The sequence below is a fragment of the Periplaneta americana genome, chromosome 11 (genome assembly GCF_040183065.1).
Source record: "Periplaneta americana isolate PAMFEO1 chromosome 11, P.americana_PAMFEO1_priV1, whole genome shotgun sequence".
Classification (NCBI taxonomy): domain Eukaryota; kingdom Metazoa; phylum Arthropoda; class Insecta; order Blattodea; family Blattidae; genus Periplaneta; species Periplaneta americana.
Window position 1 is genome coordinate 101389047 of NC_091127.1, and position 18900 is coordinate 101407946.

General features: G+C 35.2%; 2 protein-coding genes across 3 annotated transcripts in view; one reads left to right on the forward strand and one right to left on the reverse strand.

Moving 5' to 3' along the window:
- Window positions 1–18900, reverse strand: part of LOC138709215 (uncharacterized) — a 98150-nt gene that overhangs the window by 17108 nt on the left and 62142 nt on the right. Inside the window, exon 1 of one of the 2 annotated variants that reach the window (XM_069839804.1) lies at window positions 8888–8973. The exons of the other annotated variant lie outside the window; for it this stretch is intronic. Within the exon in view, the coding sequence (XP_069695905.1) occupies window positions 8888–8917 (30 nt within the window). The 5' untranslated portion in view covers window positions 8918–8973. Of the gene's footprint in view, window positions 1–8887; window positions 8974–18900 lie in introns of those variants that run through there. 2 annotated transcript variants of the gene reach the window in all.
- Window positions 8983–18900, forward strand: part of lilli (AF4/FMR2 family member lilliputian) — a 1088977-nt gene continuing 1079059 nt past the window's right edge. The window contains exon 1 of the mRNA XM_069839798.1: window positions 8983–9298. The gene's annotated coding sequence lies outside the window, so the exon portion shown is untranslated. The remainder of the gene's footprint in view (window positions 9299–18900) is intronic.

Below are 18900 nucleotides of genomic sequence, written 5' to 3' on the forward strand. Positions count from 1 at the left end.
CAGGAAATCTCAATTAGCCTTTGCCCCCCGCATCCTGGACTAGCTTCTACGAATCATCAGAAAATCTTAGAGTTTGATTGGGCCAATTTTTCCGAAAATGTTTCCACACTTTTGCCTCGTAGCTCAGCGGACGAACGTCGGAATTTAGATGTCAACGTCTCAGGTTCACTTCCTCGTTACTCCTTTTCATTTTATTGTGGTTCAAGATAGTATAATGTAATAATACAGAAAGAAAAAACTAATACCAGTATTATGCAACTGGATTTTGCCAAACCTAATATTAAATTTATATTATTTATATCGCTAAAGCAGTTCACAAAGTGCAGTCGTAGAGAGCGGTCGAGTGGTAAACAGTGTCTATAAGTAGGTTAGCGTGTGTGAAGAAGTTATGGGTGACGATCTAGTTTCCTACAGAGCGCGGATCGGAGGCTATAATGCAGGGCATTACCACAGGCATACAAAATGTGAAAATGCTGTAGTGATAGATAGATTCAATATATTTCTGACCGCGGCTGTTTTATCAATCCTCTTAATTATTGGAAATGTGGAGTTAAATCCTGGGCCTGGCTCTAGGGAAGGAAGAGATAACAGTGATGAAGTGTTTCAAAGAGAATGGATAAACTATATGAAAGAAACGAGAGAAGACAGACAGAAAGCAAGTGTTCTACTAAATAAAGTTTCAAATGACTTAGATACACTAGTTAATAGGTATAATGAAGGGGAAAATAAGTTAAAAGAGGTCATTCAAGAGCAGGTGGTGTTAAAAACAATAGTGAAAAGATGGGAAATTGAAAGCAGAAGAAATAACATTGTTTTCTATGGTGTGGAAGAGGAGAATTATGAAAAAGGAAGTGACACTTGTTTCGTTGTGTTAGACTTATTAACTAAATTTTTCAGACTTAACTTGGACGTAAGCGCAATAAATAATGCTTATAGAGTTGGGGGAGGAAAGAATAGACCAATTGTCGTGAAATTAAACAGTTATTTCATCAAAGAACACATTATGGCTAACATGAATCAACTTAAAGGATCTAAGATTTACATCGAGAATGACTTCTCGAAAGAAATAAGAGAGAAACGAAAGAAATTAGTACCATTATTAAAAGAAGCCCGCTTTAAAGGCTTCAAAAAGCAATCTTAGTGAATGATAAAATAAAGATAAATGGGAATATAGTCGACTAGAATTCCTCAAAGATAAAAATATTGAGGATGTATTGAGCAGCTGCAAAAATAATAGAAATACGAAAATGGCGACAGATAGAAATAGATCATCCTCTCCACATCACGCAAACAGAAGAAGAAGTGGGTCACGAAATAGAAAATCTAGAAGCGTAGAGAGAACTGAGCAGATAAGTAATTCTACTAATAGGCTTCAGCAATCTGAAATAACAAATTGGAGAATGGAGGGGCTTACAGGAGCGAAGGAGTTAATAAGCTACTTATGTTAACAGAAATCCCGACAGACGAAACAAGAGTGGAGAAGGAAAACCTAGTTTGGAAGAAGTTAAAGGAGCCAGAGAGGATGCTGTTAGGGGAGGTGTACCACAGGCTACCAGGGAGGGTAGTCCGAGGGGCTTGAGTGGATGTATAGCAAGAAGGAGCGGTTTTGGAGCAACTAATGAGGTCAGCGCAAGTGAAGATCTGGTGACACAGTCTGGTGGAAGTTTGTGGTGCTTGAGAGGAAGTGAAACGTCTACTGTAAGGAGAAGCGTTGCTGGATCAAACGATGAGGTGGATGCAGGTGACGAACATTTGCTCAGAGGTAAAATGACAGATAGGAACTTTAATAGAAATAGATATGAACAATCTAATTCGAATAAGGATATAATTACTGAAAGAATTTACTCGCTAAGAGATAGGCAGCAACAACGAATAAACTTTCCTGCCATTAGAAAAATTAATAATTAATTAAGTAAGAATGATAGATATATTTAAAAAATAAGATTTATTAGTGTCGAAGTTTTAATAAATAAAATTGGAAATAATACTTTTATGAATTTATTAAGTAATAATGGCGTAAATTATTATAGCTGATAAAAAGTGATAAAAAGATTAAGACGTTATAAATTGGTAAATATTATTCTTTAAATTTGACAGGATGGTACTAAGTTATAAATTTATTAGAAACATAATAGCAATGAATGTAAATGAGTGTATGCGATTGAATTGATTAAAGTGGAATTTATGTTATCATGTAATTAGATTGACAAATAATGTGTTTAAACAAGTAAGCTGACAGCTGTATTGAGGTTACGTCGAGGATTTTGCTGACAAGCGTAAGCACGAGGTTACACACTGCCCTACATACACACATAGAATGCACTGATTCAGCTATTCTGTTTGTTCTCATATTGTCGGCATCTGCTAACCTCTATGCGATATTTATTACATGAAATAGTTAAGTATTCTGTAAACGAGGAACTGAAATTTAAATATAAATATGACTGTGGTAAAAGATAATTACATGAATATAGCAGCAGGGACGATTTATATACACTTGTTTATTATAGAATAATAAAAAAAAAATGAGAATTTCAATCTTAGCATGTAAACAAGTTTTGAATGTGTAAAATAAATGTGATAGAGTGAAAACTTGCACTAAAACCAGAAGTAAGTGTAAGTTAAACCAACATAAGTTGAATAATTATATGATAGAAAATTTGTTATTAAATTGTGTAAATATTGTGTATTATCATTATTTGTGAATGTATCAGTTTTAACATTAAGTTTATGTATTTTTTAACTATTAATAAAAATAAATAATAATATCGCTAAAGAACGATTACAATATAAATAACTTGAATATTATTTATACTTATCACTAAAGAACGATAACAGAATATAAATGATAAATATCGGTTTGTTTAATTAATATAAGATATTATATAATACGTATTTAATTATCTAAATAAAATAACCTATTTTACAAAGAAAGATGGTTATTTGTGTTATAATAATTACTTACATAAAATACAGATTATTTATATTGCGAAAGAACAATAACAATATAAATAACTTGAATATTATTTTATAATGCTAATGAAGGAAAACAGAATATAAATGATATTGCTAAAGAACGATAACAGAATATAAAAAACGTGAATATTATTTATATCGGAATTTCACAGATTTATTACAGATGTATTTAAGAAATTGTAGAAGAATAGTAATTAGTAACAGTGTCCTATTTATTCTTCTTGGAGCCAAATTTGTAACTTTTAAAAGTGTGGTTACTATGTTGAAGTGTATGTGTTGCAACAGATGCTTGATTTGTTATGTATGTGAGTCAGTTATGGGATGCTTGATGTCGTCGCAATGTCGTAATTATAGTTTGATTGTGTTTGTGTGACTATTGTGTATTAATTTATGATGTATGGTACAGAAAGCTGCATATGTGTGTTATAGAAGTGTTACGTATGTGTGTTGTTAATGTTTTTGTATGTTTCAAATTGATAACTGTTATATGTTTTGCAATCGCAATGCCTAATTTACGGATTGTTTATGTTTTGTTTACATCGCGCAAGCTAATTTAATTTTCTTTTCCATTTCTCTTTATGCTTATATTTTTTGTGTATAAAACTATAGCCCTAACATAAATATGTAAAATAGGGCTAACCCCCATTGGAGATACAATAATAATAATAATAATTATTATTATTATTATTCATATCGTTATAAAAGATAACAGAATACAAATGATGACTTGAATTTTATTCATATCTCTAAAGAACGATAACAAAATATAAATAACGTGATATCCATAAAGAACGATAACTGGATATAAATGATAATTTGAATATCATTTACATCACTAAAGAACGATTAAAAAATAAAATGAAAACTTGAAGAAGGTCCGAACCCACAACCTTTGAATCATTAAACAAGCACTCTACCGCTGGTCTACGAGGCGCAGATATGGAACACTTTCATAGTTCCGGAACTGCTTGTACAAGCACACGCATCGTGTAACATCGCCGCGACCCGAAGTGGACTTTGAAAATATTTGCTGTTCACAAGTGCGGCCACTTTTTTTTTTTGACAACTGTACATCCCTGTTGTCTACATTACAGTGGATGCGCTATGCGCCCACGATCAAGGTCGAGTCTTCTACTGTGATTGGGAGCTAATAGCGTCTCATCCCTGGCCTAGTCACCTGGAGTAACACCGTTAGAAGAGAAGCAGAATAACTTGGATGGCGTTGGAATGAATTCAAAGCTATGGCTAAAAATAGAGTAAGATGGCGTGCTTTCACAATGGCCCTATGCTTCCCGGAGGAGTGAAAGGACTTTGCTACTACCGGTACTACTATATTACCAGTTATTCTGTATGGTTGTGAAACTTGGACTCTCACTTTGAGAGAGGAACAAAGAGTAAGGGTGTTTGAAAATAAAATGCTTAGGAAAATATTTGGGGCTAAGAGGGATGAAGTTACGGAGAATGGAGAAAATTACACAAGGCAGAGCTGCACGCATTGTATCCTTCACCTGACATAATTAGGAACATTAAATCCAGACGTTTGAGATGGGCAGGGCATGTAGCACGTATGGGCGAATCCATAAATGCATATAGAGTATTAGTTGGGAAGCCAGAGGGGAAAAGACCTTTGGGAAGGCCGAGACGTAGATGGGAGGATAATATTAAAATGGATTTGAGGGAGGTGGGATGTGATGGTAGAGACTGGATTGGTCTTGCTCAGGATAGGGACCAATGGCGGGATTATGTGAGGGCAGCAATGAACCTGCAGGTTCCTTAAAAGCCATTTGTAAGTTGTAAGTAAGCACTAAATTTATTTTCTTCCCCTTATAGTCTCGTCATTATCATCTGGTCATCTACATAATGCACTGATATCACTTTATCTTTCACACGCAGTCCCAGTAAACACCAACAACATGACTTCCTTTGCACTCACTATTTGAATAAAACAACCTAAATTCATCACTTACCAACTCACCACTATTTTCCCACCTCACTTCTGATATTCCCATCACATCTACTTTGTTTCTTCTTATTTCTTCCTTCAAGTGTTCCAACTTACCTGCTTGCAGAACAGTCCTTACATTCCACATTCCAATACCCAATTTTCTTTCCTTTTCTCTGTTGTGTTGCTTCAGAATGTGTCCTTCCCCAACATCGCCCTCAGACATCTGAATGGGGAAATAGTTTATGTTCAGAATCTTTTACCGTGGAAAAACTCATCATGCCATATTTGCAGTTTTTCTTGGGGAAGATAAATTCGGTAGCTTCCTGTTGCTTTCCGCACACCACTCTCTCTTTCGCATCTTAAAACATCCCAGTCCCAGTGTAGAGGTGGGAAGAGTGGATTTGTCTAATTAGGCCCTTCAGACTTCACCGCAAGGGTTAAATATCAGTTATATCAGGGTTTTTGCAGTGCCAAATTTAGGTCTAGGCAACCTAGGCAGTTGCCTAGGGCGGCAATTTCCAGGGAGGCGGCATTTTTTCTCTCCCTCTCTTCATTTATTTTTATTTTCATTTTACAGTGAAATTTGTTTTCAAAACATTGTTGGTAAATCTTTCCTGAAGTTTGTTCTTGAACACCTTGTGGAAGTCGGAAGTTGCATTGTCACGGTCGTGCGTTTGATGTAGAATAACTCTTCTCGGGTTCCCAGCCAGGTGAGTTGGAGATTTGCTTCCAAGCTTTCGATGGCTAGCTCTGCCATCTTCTTCAGGGATTGGTCCCACATCACTTCAGAGTTATTCTAAGTTTGATCATGTTTCTTTGCATCGAGTCTGATGTGCTTCCCGTGCGGTTTTTTTTTAAAGCAAGACGTAAAGCGCTGCAGCAAGACAGTTCTTTTATTGCATTTGCTTCACCGCCGCTGCAGCAAATCAAAACTTCGCTTTACGAGTTTGCTGCATGATCCATCATGGCGGAATGTGTGTTTTGGTCTTTTGCAACGTTTATTATTGTCAAAATCGTCTAGTAATAATAATTCCATGTCATTATCATGGAAGTCGAAATTATTTAACATGTTTGGTTCTTTTAGGGTTAAATTTATTACGGCAGAAATAGAAGCCAATATTAATTGTCCACCATTTTGCAGTCATTTGACCTACTTACGTTTTTTTTCGACCCTCATTTTGCTGCAGCAAAGGCATGAAGCACTTTAAAAAAACGCACGGTTCATCAAATCGACTTTGATACATCATCATTGCTTTCTCTGTGAAGAAAGTGCGAAGGATATCTTTATAATTCACAAGTAAAGTAAGCTACATTTATATTTTGATTCCAGTAATTTGTTTTCTGAATTGTAACATTTCATTTTAAACTAATTTAAACTAAACATGACCTGTATAATAACTGCTCATAAATTGTTTGTGGAAGTTGGGGGGAGGGGGGAGGCAAATTTTAGCATTGCCTAAGAGTGACATTATACCTAAATCCGGCTAAATTTTGACCCACTCAGAGACCGGGAAATCCCAATTAGCCTTTGCTCCCTTATTATTATTATTATTATTATTATTATTATTATTATTACTACTACTACTACTACTACTACTACTACTACTACTACTTGAGAATAGTGTGGGAGGGGGGGTTGGTCCCAAATGTGAAATTTTTCTTGTAGGTAGGTAGCTCTTTCGGCCTCATAAAAGTTGACACCTATGCGTACGACTTCTTCTTCATTCGATAAAGGTACGTTTCAATGAAAAAAATACATAACAGTAGCAGTAGCCTACTCACTAACCAGTGGCGGCTCGTGAACTTGTGGATTGGGGGAGCTGCAGTAGATTTTGGTACATACAAATTTCACTTCTTGATATCATTACTAATAAGTATAAGACAAAAATAAATGCATTACATATCGAAAAACCAAAACTGCCTGACTGTCTGTGGCATCATTTGCCATAATCGCTTTAAAAAAAAAAAAAAAAACTAATACCATCGATTTTAGTCTGAATTTCAGATCGGCAGACACTCAATATGCAATCTACCAGTTCATTCTGAATTGTTTTAGAATTACCGTTAAACAGTGGCATGTTCCAAATGATTTTTGAGAGGCTCGTTTAGATTACTCACAAACTGTAGCAACACCAGGGTTCTTCGAATCGTTTTTTTCATCATGTTCCCTAAGGGGAAGTTCATATTGGCCACAAAATTTGATAAATCAATACTTTTTAAAATAATTTCACGATTTTTTCTCACTTCTTGATTATGTTTGAGAATGTTTGTTCTGTTCGCTTCACATAGGTAATTTGCGCAGAAATATTACTTTTGCCTAACATAGCCAATGAAACAACATTTTTCAGGCGAGACTGCGAAGATTCGTGCTTTTCAATTTTTAGGGGCAAATGTCCTAAATCTGTCACACCACTCCTAGTCTATGCAGTATCACCACCGAAGAGGAGGCAAGGAAAACAAAATACTGAATTTTTTTGTTCATATCCACGTAACCACAAATGCTTAGTGTAAATTTCATTGTTATTCTTCTTTACACAAATGCACTATTTCGGCTGGATGAAGCTTGAGTAAGATTTAAGTCGGGTAACGGACGACCATTTAATTTCATTTCATTACATCAATCTTCTCTGCAAAGGAAAGTTGAGAAAAATAAAATTAATATTCTGTAATTCACACACAGTCATGCTTGCATATTTGCACTGGTTAATTTACGATACTAAGACGTCACACCAAAGCAACACTCAGATATACTGATGGTCAAAAATATTCTAAAACTAGAAAGAAGTCTCTTTCATATTTTACGTGCTATATCAAAAGGATTCTACTCGTGCAATCATTTTGAGTTAAGGCAAATATTAAGTTCTGCTGGAGGCTGGATATAGGCCTATACGTAATAATAAGGCAAAAGAGAATATTAATTTCGTTATATTAACTCGATAAGATTCTACAAGAATAAGTATGTGAAGAGAAAATAAAAAATGTTGTCATTAAGTTTCAAGCGAATAGAGAATCCATTTGACGCAGCATTACAATAGCGGTGTGGGAGGGGAGAAAAGATCTTCCCTTGTCGCCTGGCTCTGCAAGCCACTGCAGCGAAATATGGGTTTTAAACAGCGGCGTTTCCCTCTGCTTCCCTTCACCTCTCTACCCCCTGACCTAGCATGACACACTCTCTATGAGCTGTCTCACCCTGCAGATGCCAAGATGACTTTGAATGCAGTGTCAATCCCAGTAAAGTCGACGCGCAAAAAGATTATGCATACATATTCCCGGCCAAATGAAATATAAAGCAATTTACCAATAAAAGCTGTAACAATTCTTCTACAAGTTAAAATAAATATTATTTTTATTTTCCTGTTAAAGCAGGGAGTGCTGCAGCTCCGCAGCTCTTATGGACTCGCCCCTGTCACTAAGATTAACAATGTAAAGTGTTGGCAGATCATTGTGTCGCCGACTTAGATCAACAACAGTTGACAAGGGATTTTATCCTTTACCGGGTTTAAAGCAGCTTGCCGGGAAATCTAAATGACTGCTTGCCACACGGCACTCTCACGGTTCGACAAGAATACCGGTACCGTAACTTAGGGTTGACTCACTCTGTATTATCATGAGCCGCCACTGTAATTCATGTTTAAACTTCGAAAGAAAGTCTGTAAAATAATTCATATTCATCCGTTCTATTTAGGAGATAGATATCAAAGAGAGAAGTGGGGGGGGGGGGTGATATTAATTTATGTACAGTATGCATGCCGGTACAGTAGCCTATATTTACATGTTTAACGTGTTAAATATGAAAACAGGAGCATTATGTAGGCCTACACGTATTATTATTTGAAACTGTATTTTTGAACTCCTTATATAGTTGCTTCTAAATTGCGGAACATTATATCACCAAAAATAATACGATACCATTAAAATAATTTTGGCCCCTGTAATATTTAACGCATGGAGAAAGCTGTGAAGTACCTGAAGATACAGATTCCCACGTTTGGACATGCCGTTGATTGACCGAGTTGGAATTGGTTGTAATCTAGAAGGCGGTGAATATAATGGAGAAGTGGTTGTCTTCAACTGATGTTGTTATGCATATTGTGTATACATAATTAACTCACAGCTGTGACCTGTAAATATGTAATTTACATAGCCTATGAACCGATTATTGTTTAGTTGAATGTGTATAGGAACATGAAAAGTGAAAACAAGTGGACTATTGATATGACCTGAGTGCAGTGTGGTAAGAAAATTACCTTCGGAAGAGGAGAAATAACGATTGATCCGTTAGTAATGTATTCGAACATCTGATAAATATAAACAGACAGCCGAATTTGCGTTAGTGCAAGAAACATTCGAACTGGGGCATCCAGAGCTCGATTCCAGGTAAATTATTACATTGAGAACGGTTATAGCCTATCTGACAGTTCATACCGTATGATTTGCTGTAAGTTACATCTACTTAATTACTTTGTATCAGTAATAGTGAAAAGAACTAATGCAGCAGTACTACAAGAAAAATAATATATATTTTTTTTTAATTTATCATAAGGTGTTGAAGCAGGTTATACAAATGATATATCGATTTTATTACTGCAACAAAATATCATAACGAGACAACGAAATTTCTTAGATGCTTTCATATTGTCGAGTACAAGTTTCATTTCTTTATGTCCTATTTGAAACTCCAGAAAAGCATGTTGCTTTAATGAACACATTGTATGGGCCTATAGACAGGCCTACAGTTTTCAAAAGAATACCCTAATGATGATTGTGTTCTGATATTTCTTAAGAAGCTGTAAAATAAATATTTCAGGTAATAGTAATAGTTATACTAATATTTCTCATAGTTTGTAAACTGATATAAACATTTCAAAATTATGGTGCCAATTTGGAGCTAAATGTGGATACAGTAACTTATGTTATGGTAGGCTACTTTATTGGTTTTAGTAGACCTATTTCATTTGCTTTTTCTTTAGTAAGTCTTCATCATAATCATTGTTTCATCATAATTCTAAATATCGTACCTTATTTTTATTTGGACATAGTCCTGGTAACAATGCTGCCCCATTTATCATACATTTATTTCATGAAGACATAGGCCTACTGTAGTCTATAAATAGCGGTATTACTAATAATTTATCATGAATCTTTTGTGTATAGTAATTAGAAATACAGTGGAGTTGTTTTCCACTTGCTGTAGTATTCGTTTTTTGGAGCCTATCCCCTTCATAAACCTAATTTATGTAGATAATAGTAGGCCTAAGGTTATCTCTGATTGAGCTTCTGACTTATAGGCCTATGTACATCTATTATCAGGCAATACATCTCATTTCATATATGTCAGAGGGAAAGCAATTGTTTGTATACATCTGAAGTCTGATTAGTGTAATATGTTACTAGTCAGTGATATATGCAATGGAGGAGGAAAGGAATTGGCCACCCTACCCTCATTATCTTCCGGCTTAGTTGCCTCATGAGTGATGCCTTATTGGTGTCACTGAGGTTCAATGTCTTCGGACAGTTGACTAAACAACTGTAGGCCCTGTAGGTAGGGTTGCCAGATGTAGCAAATAAAAATTCAGAGCAAAAAGCAACAATATTACATTCGCCATAGCGATACCGGTATTAAAAATTAGTTGTTGTTTCTATAATTACGCTGTAGGATTTTCCTGAAGACTTAGCATCCCTTAACAGATCATTTCTTTGGAGAATTTGCTTGTAAAATTCCTTGCAGTTCCATTTAGGTCACATCCAACTTCTTTCATTCTTTTGTCCATTGAACACTTAATTAGGCCTACGATAAGTTACTGAAAAAATACTCTCAGCATTGCATTATGAGTTGGTATACTGGTGATGTATAGGCACAAAGTTAACAACTCTGAGAATTGCTTCACAAATATGATTTATTGAAACACACAAATTAATAATATCATCTTTCATGATACCGGTACAACTTGTGTTCTTTTGTCCAGTGAACATTAATTAATTAGAAAACGTGCTGAATGTTAGCGTTATGATATACCTATATAATATAATTTACTGAAGATATACCTACAGACACAGAGTTAACAACTCTTAGAGTAGCTCCCCAGAAATTATTTGTTGAAAGACATAATATCATCTGTCATGGCATAACATTCTTTTTAATTCTTTAGGATTTTTTTTCATCTTTTGATCAACATTTTTTTTTTAAATGCTGTCCACGGACAAAATTTGTGTAATTTATTCTTACTTAAGTAGGCCTACTTAGTCGATCCTCTTCTATTTAATGGTGTAGAGAGTTTACAGAGAGACTTTCATCTTATTCTATCCAGAGCAGTTGTTTTTGCTACATTCCATTCAGTTCTCTTTCCTCTCATGAGGGCTTGTAATACTCTTCCCAAGTTTGTCGAGGTCTTCCTTTATGTTTCTTTTCTTCTATTCTTGTTTGCCAGGCCATTTTAGCATGTCTTTCATTTTTCATTCTGGATAATTTATTCTAAATTGGAGGGAGTTAGCGATGGATAGAGAAGGATGGAAGAGAGCCATAGAGGAGGTTAAGGCCCACTTGGGCTGTAATACCAAATAAGAAGAAGAATTTGTTCTAAAAAGATAACTATCGATACAGAACATTTTGGGTGTCCTGACAAAGTCAATATAGGGTGCAAGACAAAATTATTAAATAAGGACATGTCTTCTATAAGCTATACAGGACATGTGGAAAGCCTGTGTATAGGTCTTCGAAGATCAGGGTTTAATAGACCACGTCGAAGCATGCATAATAAATAGGATAGGAATCAATACTTTATCTTGCAATCCTTTCCAAATATCAAATGCGGTACCGGTAAGTATTATTTCTGTGGGTAACACTTCTGTATACATGGGTTTTAACTCAGATGCTCCCACATGTCCTCATCGAACACTTCTAAATTGCTCTTTCGTCACTTCAAGCACCATGCTTGGCTTGGCTTTGCAAAAGCCGAACCCAGGATGGGTCTGTACTCTTTGGCCCATTGTTTGCCCTATATATGCAATGATTGTCTAAATCTGACAGGTGTTACAGGTGACATTCATGGATTCGATGCTGACAGATGGGCCATCCTGCCTCAGTCCTTGATAGAGCCAGGTCTAATTTCGCTGACAAGTAGCATGATACCTAAGCCTCAAGTCCTTCCTGATCAACTGACTCTGACAGATGTACCATCCTGCCTCAGCCCCTGATAAAGACAGGTCCCAATCACACATGAGTAGCTTGATAAGCCCAGGGGCCCAGATTTCTAGATTTGTTGGATGATAGAAGAATAAATAAACATCCTTGTTTTCTAAATTGATGTTCTCAATTTTTCTTATTCCACCACATGAGACATTTCTCATACCATGGGATCAACCTTTGTATCCCTGTGTCGTAGAAGTTTGCCGCCTGGGATTGAAACCAGCGTGTGATAGCCATGTGTACCTCTCAGTTCTGGTGGGGAATATGTTGAGAAATAGCTCAACAATTGCTGTATCTGTTCCAATAAATCTTTCCATGAAATTGTGTTTTGTTTCTTCAAATGGTCCCAGGGAAACTTATTTTTTTACACCCCTTGTAATTGTGCTCGACTGGCCAAAATTTGTACAAACACTTGTTTTGATATTATTAACATGGTGGAAGAAAAAAAAAATAACTTTTTTATCTTCCCCCATTAGAATGTTTGCTTGTGAGCTAACATATTTACCGCAACTGTATGCAAAAGCCAAAAATGTCAAATGCTGCAATAGAAAAATGACTGCCATTTCTATACAAAGGTAAGTAAAAATAAACTAATACTAATTTAATTACTGTCTACATACAGAATCACTATTAAAATATAAACATCCAATTAATTTATTCCTGGACCATTTGACATGGATTGACCCCCCTGTTAGTCTTTTGAGGTTTATAATTATTTTAAAAAATCCGTTAAGGTAGGTTACTGGCTTTTCGATAAGTAGACAGTGATGGTGTTGCTATCTTCTGGCCTAGATATGGGCATTTCTTCCATAACACGTGTAATGGTTATACCATCATGGCTCAGTCACCAGAGTTTTGTTAGTACAAACAGAGTACCGTATGTGATAAAAATAATTATTACTTATATATCGACAGATAGACCTAGATTCAACTAAATTTTCCTCATTTTCTTCCAATTAGATTATGAACATATGAATATTCGCATATGATTCTCTTCATACTTCCGTAGACCACCAACATTTGTACTGTATTTCTGACAAGCAATCCTTCTCTACCCACTCAAACAATCTCAATTGGTTCCATTCTATTCTGCTTGTTGTTATCCAGTTGTTTGTTGGCGGAATAGGTCTATTACATTGTTGTGTAACTTTATTATTTGTAACAATTCCATTCTTGGTGTTCATGTTATTTTCCTAAGAACATCCATTTCAATAGATTCGAGTAAATTTATGCTTAGGTGAGAATTGTTCTTAAGCTGGTTTTGTACTGTAGCCTATATTGTGATTAGGCCATGAAATTAATATAATGCTTTACATTGTCGATGAAGAATCTGTTATTATTGGAATAACATGTATTCATTGTTTGTACGTACTGATTTTCAATTCTCTACTTTATTCTGTATATGCTGACTTATTTGTTCACTTAATATGACTTAATCCATCAAGAAAGTTACATTTTTTAAATTTGCTTTTGTGGACTTGTTTATTTCTAATGGTTGTTATGAACTTTTATGTAATACATTTCCGTCTCTCAATTGTGTTATCTTCTACTGGTTTGCAATCAAGAAGATCTAAGTGTGTTTGTGAATATAATATAAACTTTTTATTTATATATATTTTCATTTTTTTTTCTATGTTCGACGGTGACTAGCCAAATTTTTCCTACACTTTAGTGGTTATATTACTTATTCCTATTATGAACGTTTCTTCATGTAGGCTACTATTGCAACTGCCATATGTCCAGTTTGTAAAAAAAAGTCTGCAAATCTTCTGTTGGTGTCAATATTCACATCAGTAAAGCTCATCCGCAATAACGACGGGACAAAATCGTGAGTCAATATTATTCTCCTTCTTCTTTTACTTCTTCCAGTGATCTAGTTTCGGAAAATCATATTTCTAATACTAATAGTAATGATCCTCTGCAAGCGCTTCACCTGAACAAGATAATAATTGTAATATTTTCGATGCAGTGCCTCACAATAGTCATAATGACAATCCGATGCAGCAATGGGAAGACTATATTTTACATATTCTGTCAGACGGAAATACTGATGATCTGGAACTATTAACGAAAGATTTATTAAAATTTTTTCTTGATGAAACCACTGAATTGCCTGGCCCTCAACATCCAGCTATACAACATTACAAAAATCGCAAATTAAACACCCAATATAAGTATAATTTTCAATCATCTAATAATCCTGTGAGAAAACCTATTCGAAAGAGGGAAGTAAATAGAAAAAAAAAATACGAATGTGAGTTGGCGTAGTATAATTTTTATGATCAAAGAAGGAAAATAGTCCAACAAATTTTGCGAAAATCAAGCAAACAACAATGCTGCAAAATGCCTCTTACTGTCATTTCTGATCATTTTGAAGATGTATTTTGTTCGGAAAATAATGTTTCACCACTGTCCAATTTCGCTCCTAATAGTGATTTACCTGACAACATTACCGTTACTGAAGAAGACATTCATAAGGCTCTTTATGGCATTAAGAGTGACACGTCCCGTGGCCCGAATCATGTTACTGTTCGAATATTAAGGCATCTCAAAACAATAAAATTCCTAACCTTATTTACCTGTGCAATTCTACAATTTTCTTTTATGCCTTCTCCTCTGAAACATGCTCGGACCAGTTTTAATTTATAAGGGCAGTGATGAAAAAAATATAAAAAACTGGAGACCAAATTATTTCCTGTCTTGCCAAGAATTATTGAGAGAGAGTTGGATTCAAAATTGAGTAGTTATATTGCATTAAGTCAATATCAGCGAGGATTTATGGCTCTGCCTGGCACGCATATAAATTCTTCAATTAATGATTGTCTTAAAAAAAAAATTGCTGTATCGTATTTGTTGATGTACCATATCTAAGGCCTTCGACTCCATCGGACATGAACATATAAAAAGAGCCCTTAAGCATGCATGCATTCCACGAAATCTCTACAATTTAATTTCTTCCTCGTTATCAGCCAATACTATTCAAATTGAATCAAATTTTCAAAAAACAAAACCTGTAGCCTTAAATTGTGGGATAGCACAGGGTTCTCTGTTATCACCCATATTATTTAATTTGGCAATCAATCATGCGATGCAAAATCTGACTGATTATGATATTTCTACTAAATATGGCTATTCTTTGTCAGATCAATTGCCTCATTTGTCTGCGCTAGCCTTCGCTGATGACCTTCCTTTAATTGGTAGCACTAAACTAAATGCTACATCGCTTGTTGATTTAGCTGAAAGTAGCTTAACTGAAATTGGTCTTCACATAAATCAGCTAAAAGCAAGGCAGTAGTTTTACAAAAGGGCAAGCTCTGTGCAGATGACATTGTCTCTCTACAAGGCTCTGTTATTTCTTCGTTGCGTGATGTTAAATGTTATGTTTTATTTAACGATGCTCGCAACTGCAGAGGTTATATCAGCGTCACCGGATGTGCCGGAATTTTGTTCTGCAGGAGTTCTTTTACATGCCAGTAAATCTACTGACATGAGCCTGTCGCATTTAAGCACACTTAAATGCCATCGACCTGGCCCGGGATCGAACTCGCAACCTTGGGCATAGAAGGCCAGCCATTGCGTGATAAAAATGAGTGTATCCGATATCTTGGAATAGATTTCACAAGCAAAATCTCCTTTAATAAAAATAAGACTATGAAAACCTATCTTCAAATTTGGATGGACTTGTCCAAACAAAATTATTAAAATCAGACCAAAAATTAAAAATCATAAACAAATATAATATGGCCAGGTTTGATTTACTCTCTGCAATGTGCTCTGTTACCTCAGTTATCTCATACATTCTTACGAGATCTTGACAAAATTATTAGAAGTGCTGTGAAGGAAATTATGATGCTGCCCGATGATACACCAAATTCAATGTTATACGCAAGTAAAAAAGTCCGAGGTTTGGGAATTCTTTGTGCAGAGTGGGAGACTAGCATTCAACATTATAACATCTGTAATCATCTTCACCGTATTAATGATATGCATCTTAACTTTGTAAGAAACCTGCACCTTGAACAGCAACTGAGTCTACATAGACTAAACATCAATAAGTCATCTATTGCTCCCAACATTAAAGGTCGACAATTGAGGGAGATCTTGCGGTACAGAAGTTTTGAATTATGGTGTAAATTACCTCATAAGGGCAAAGGTGTTATCCTGTATTCTGAGTGCCCCAAGGCAAATACCTGGATGTCATCAAAAGCAAATTTATCAATTTCAGAATACATTAATGCAATAAAATATCCAGCTATCTATCTCTGGTTAGATCTGTGCCCGGCAGAAGTTTCAACACAACCTGTTGTCGCCATCCTGGCTGCAACGAGACGGAAACTCTTGGTCATGTGTTGGGATTCTGTCGAAAAACGGAGCTGCTGCAGAACAATCGACACCATAAGACCAGGACCAGTATTTCTGATGTCCTCAAGCGTCGTGGATGGGAGGTACATGAGGAGATCCACTGCGTTTCATCCTTAAATTCGAACAGAAGAGCAGATATTGTAGACATCCACAGGACTCATCTAAGGGAATAGTTCTTGATCCTACAATTCGGTTTGAGAGGGATGCCCTGCAGGCACAACACATTGATGAGGAGAAGAAATCCATTTATGAGTACTGCATTCCATACCTAAGTGAGATTCCCACTAATCAGTGGAGTGTTTCTGGTCTTTTGTTTGGTGCACGTGGCACACTTTCTAAATTCACATGTAATATTTTAAAAGCAGTCAGTCTCCGATTTTTTTAAATTCAAAATATTTTATTGAATATTCTTAAGGATTCAATCCAAATATTACATTACCATTTATATTTTGGCCATTGATGATTCTATTGGGTTTGCATTTCTCTGGATTTTTTACTAAACAATTCCTGTATTTAATCTTTTTGTCTTTCTAAATTATTCTGTAATGCTTTTATTCAGGATCTTTATGGTCACTCTCGTTGAGGGCAGATTATTTTGTTAAAAAATATTTTTAATTTCTTGCCTCAGATTATTAATTTTGCCTGATGATGATGATGATGATGATGATGATGATGATGATGATGATGATGATGATGATGATGATGATAACATTCTGCTAATTTGACGAGTTTATTTTCTTGGCATTTTGTTGCTCGTAGTTGCTAGGAGAATAGTTGAGTGATTTTGTGCCATTTATCTTCTTTCTTGTTGGCAAGCACATTTCCACTCAACATTATTATAGTATGGGATTCTTTAGTGTGTATAATGCAAGCGAAATAACAAACAATTTACACATTTATTTTACTAAAACATTAAACATTCAAAAAGATATTTAGTCATCAAAATTAACCAAGCAGATGCTGAAGCTGCCTGTCTTCGTTTTCCAAATATTTGTGGTACCTCTGTAGGAAATTGTTGTAGTTCTCTTTAGGAAACAGATGTATTGTTTTCATGAATATTGTTCTTGAATTTTGCAAGGGTGTCAGGATTTGAATTGCACATTTTTCTTTTAAATCTCCAGAGATAAAAGTCATATTATATTAAATGGGGGGGGGGCACACATTATTGCTAATATTTTCTTGCTGAATAACCCATGAATTGCTTACATCAAACCATTGACTTTATGCACTCTGAGAGATTTCTTTTTGAAAAAAAAAAAAAATACATTGAGTGATTCCGTGAATATGTCAACTCAAGGGGTAAAAATTGAAACTATAGTGGAGTTGTTTGTTATTTATTAAAAGTGTTCTTAAATGTCTCAAGTATCTTAGGTATTCAATAAGAACATTTGGGAAAGTATGTCATGAACGTACATAGGCCTATCATAAATCAAAAGTTGCAGAATTAAATATCATATTGAAATTGTAGTACAACCGACACTTTTGAAAGTGAGATGTTACTGAGTAAATATTTCATTTTATACAATTAATTTTTGCCTTGTCACACTTTGGTACTTCCTCAACATTAAAGGATGATACAGTGTAATTTTTACATACAAGTTAAATCATCTATAATAATATGTAATTATTCCCTGCAAGTCTGGTCAGTACGTAATGCTCAACATGTAAATACTTTCGTAAACAGCATAATATGCAATGGAATAAAAATTACTTTCAGATTCAAAATTTATATTATAGTACAAACAAAAAAATACTTAACCATTTTTCTCTAAATAAGTTTTTCTGTGTACAAATACCATGACAAAAATGTCAGTTCGTAACGGCATGTTTTCCTCTGACTCTCCTGCTTGATCAGTAATAAGCGAGACGGTGAAGGTGAATGTGCATGTAATTGCTGTTAAGGCTAAAGGTCTGCACACACCGATGCAGGATGCGGGAGCGGTAGCGAATGTGAAACCGACGCGAATTATTGTGAGTATAGCGGGATATGAATCCATTCACACCACGACGACACAATCCCGCTTAGATGGCAGGACTGCAGCGTTCTACTCGCAGTTCGCTGCAAGGAGCATTTTCCGCATCCCGCATTCATTTTGGCAATGGCGACTGAACCGTTAATAGAGTGCGTTAGGAGCATTATTACAATTTCTGCCGCTAGGTTCGCCTCGCAATGATGAATAGTTCCATTACTAAACACTGTGTATCGTGAAAATTCTGTAATTAATTTTGCATTACTCATCGAGTACGAAGATTATAAACATGCCAAGCATATTTCAGTTTTATTTGAGATTTATTGATGACTTGTTAAATAATAATATACAGATTTTCAGTGTGATTTAATTAAATTTACAATTTTCTTTCTCGTAAGTCTGGATTTGTTAAATTAAAAATGTTGCTTTCAAACTACATTCTTCATCTCGTTCATTTACTT